The following is a 1988-nucleotide window of genomic DNA, read 5'->3' as shown; positions in this document are numbered from 1 at the left end:
TTTTGTTGTTTTTCTACATGTTAAGCACTTTGAGGTCAACATGGGAAAACAGTACTGACAAGGTATAGTATGTATCACTCAAAAGGTTTACTGCTTCTTCACTGAATGCATCTGATCACAGGAGTAAAACCGTCAGTGCTCCTATCTGAAGCTAAAACTAAGAATCTACAAATGTAAGATGTACTATGTTATGTTTCAGAGCCTTCAAGAGCATTTACTCAAGAAACGTTTTCATTCATTATTCCTGATAGATTTCAATCATAAACCACAGACAAGAAAAATAATAGTTTAGATCATTTCAACTGCACTGCTCCATGGAATGTGAAGTAATCATTATGAGGCACGTGAACATGAACTCTCAGAATATCTCCTACAATGGTTCTGTATGGAGACCTGGCTGCTGACAATTCTATCTGTGTGATATTTCGTTATTTCGTTTTGAGCCAGGTGAATCCCGTCTTCCATTAATCCACAAATCATATACATCAAAAGTGGAAATACACAGCTAAATTTGAATGGACTATTTTCTGTCAGGATTATGTTTTTACGTTTTACAGATATATCAAGTCAGGTGACTCACTGGCAACTCGCAGGGTGATGACAGGTCCAGTGATGTCTGTGATCCAGTCGACGTCACAACGAACTTTTTTACCATTGTCAGCTTTGCTGACTGTCAGCGTCTCTTGCAGAGTGTTGCCACCGTACTGGCCGGGTGTGAAGGTATTGGTGGATTCCCTGAACAACTGTAACCGTCCTGCTGGCCGACCCACGTCACCGCTACATGTACATGTCAGTTCTCCGCCCTCCGACACGTAGCCAGTGGGACTGCAGCTGATGCTGGGTGTGGCTGGGGTCTCTGACACACACAATGCAGTACACCTCATATACATACACACACACCTCCTGCCCTGTGGATTTTTCTTCTGTGTGTGTGTGTGTGTGTGTGTGTGTGTGTGTGTGTGTGTGTGTGTGTGTGTGTGTGTGTGTGTGTGTGTGTGTGAAATCACCTACCCAGAACCACACTGCTGTCTGTCTTGACGGTCTGACCAGGAGAGACAGTCACCCTGTAGGTGTAAGTACCAGCAGTAGCAGACAATGTTCTGTCAGGGAAATCACAGCGACCAGTCCTGACAGAAGTACTGCTGGCAGGGGGATCAATGGTGGGGGCTTTGTTGACGATCTGTGTGTACGACCCGCTCTGAAATAAACAACACTCAGACATGTCAGCCCAGTTTGATACCATTTCATTTGCGTTTTAATCATAAATTTACTTTTAACACTATACAGTTAGGATCTCATCATAAAGTGTACAACATGTACTTACAGTATTGTCATGGTAAAACTTTTGTCGGTAAGGATTCCATCATGCAGTTTCTCAGTAAAAACAATAACAGAACATGTGTTAATGTACCTCGCATGCTCACATTCACACACACATACACATGCTTACATTCAGAGAAACACATGCACACTCACATACACACACATATTCCCAAACAGAGGTACAGTGTGTTAGATAGTAGGGTTTCTTTGGGGGGCGAGGGGGAGGTTGCGTGTGTTTTTGTTACTGTATACATGTGTCATTCACTATTTCAGTGTGAGTAGCTCCACAACCAACACCTGTTTCACTGATGAGGTCAAATCAGTGGCTGTCAGTATTTCACCTGCTGTGGTCATCATTCAGGTGGCAGACACCCCAGAGTCAGCAGATGTCAGGGATATTCAACACACGTGTGACATCCCCTTCACTTCCCACTGTTACACTTTGTCATACACTGACAAAGAAATGATAATCAAATGCAACACAATTTCAAAATTCTAAATCATGACATTGAATACTGGTCCTTTGGCTTCATACAATGATTGTACACTGGGGTTAACTTGTAAAGTCTCTCTCTCTCTCTCTCTCTCTCTCTCTCTCTCTCTCTCTCTCTCTTCAATTCCGTTGTGAATGTCTGAAATCACTTTCCACACGCACCGTCCACATG

The 1988-nt window shown here is 43.0% G+C and overlaps 1 protein-coding gene across 1 annotated transcript in view; it reads right to left on the bottom strand.

The window, feature by feature from the left end:
• The window catches only part of LOC143277367 (uncharacterized), an 18519-nt gene that overhangs the window by 14214 nt on the left and 2317 nt on the right, over positions 1–1988 (bottom strand). Inside the window, exons 3-4 of the mRNA XM_076582150.1 lie at positions 1012–1198; positions 581–856 (exon numbers count right to left, since the gene is read on the bottom strand). Of these exons, the coding sequence (XP_076438265.1) occupies positions 581–856; positions 1012–1198 (463 nt within the window). The remainder of the gene's footprint in view (positions 1–580; positions 857–1011; positions 1199–1988) is intronic.

This window comes from Babylonia areolata, chromosome 34, assembly GCF_041734735.1.
Source record: "Babylonia areolata isolate BAREFJ2019XMU chromosome 34, ASM4173473v1, whole genome shotgun sequence".
Taxonomy (NCBI): Eukaryota; Metazoa; Mollusca; class Gastropoda; order Neogastropoda; family Buccinidae; genus Babylonia; species Babylonia areolata.
This window is presented reverse-complemented; position numbering and strand designations above follow the sequence as displayed.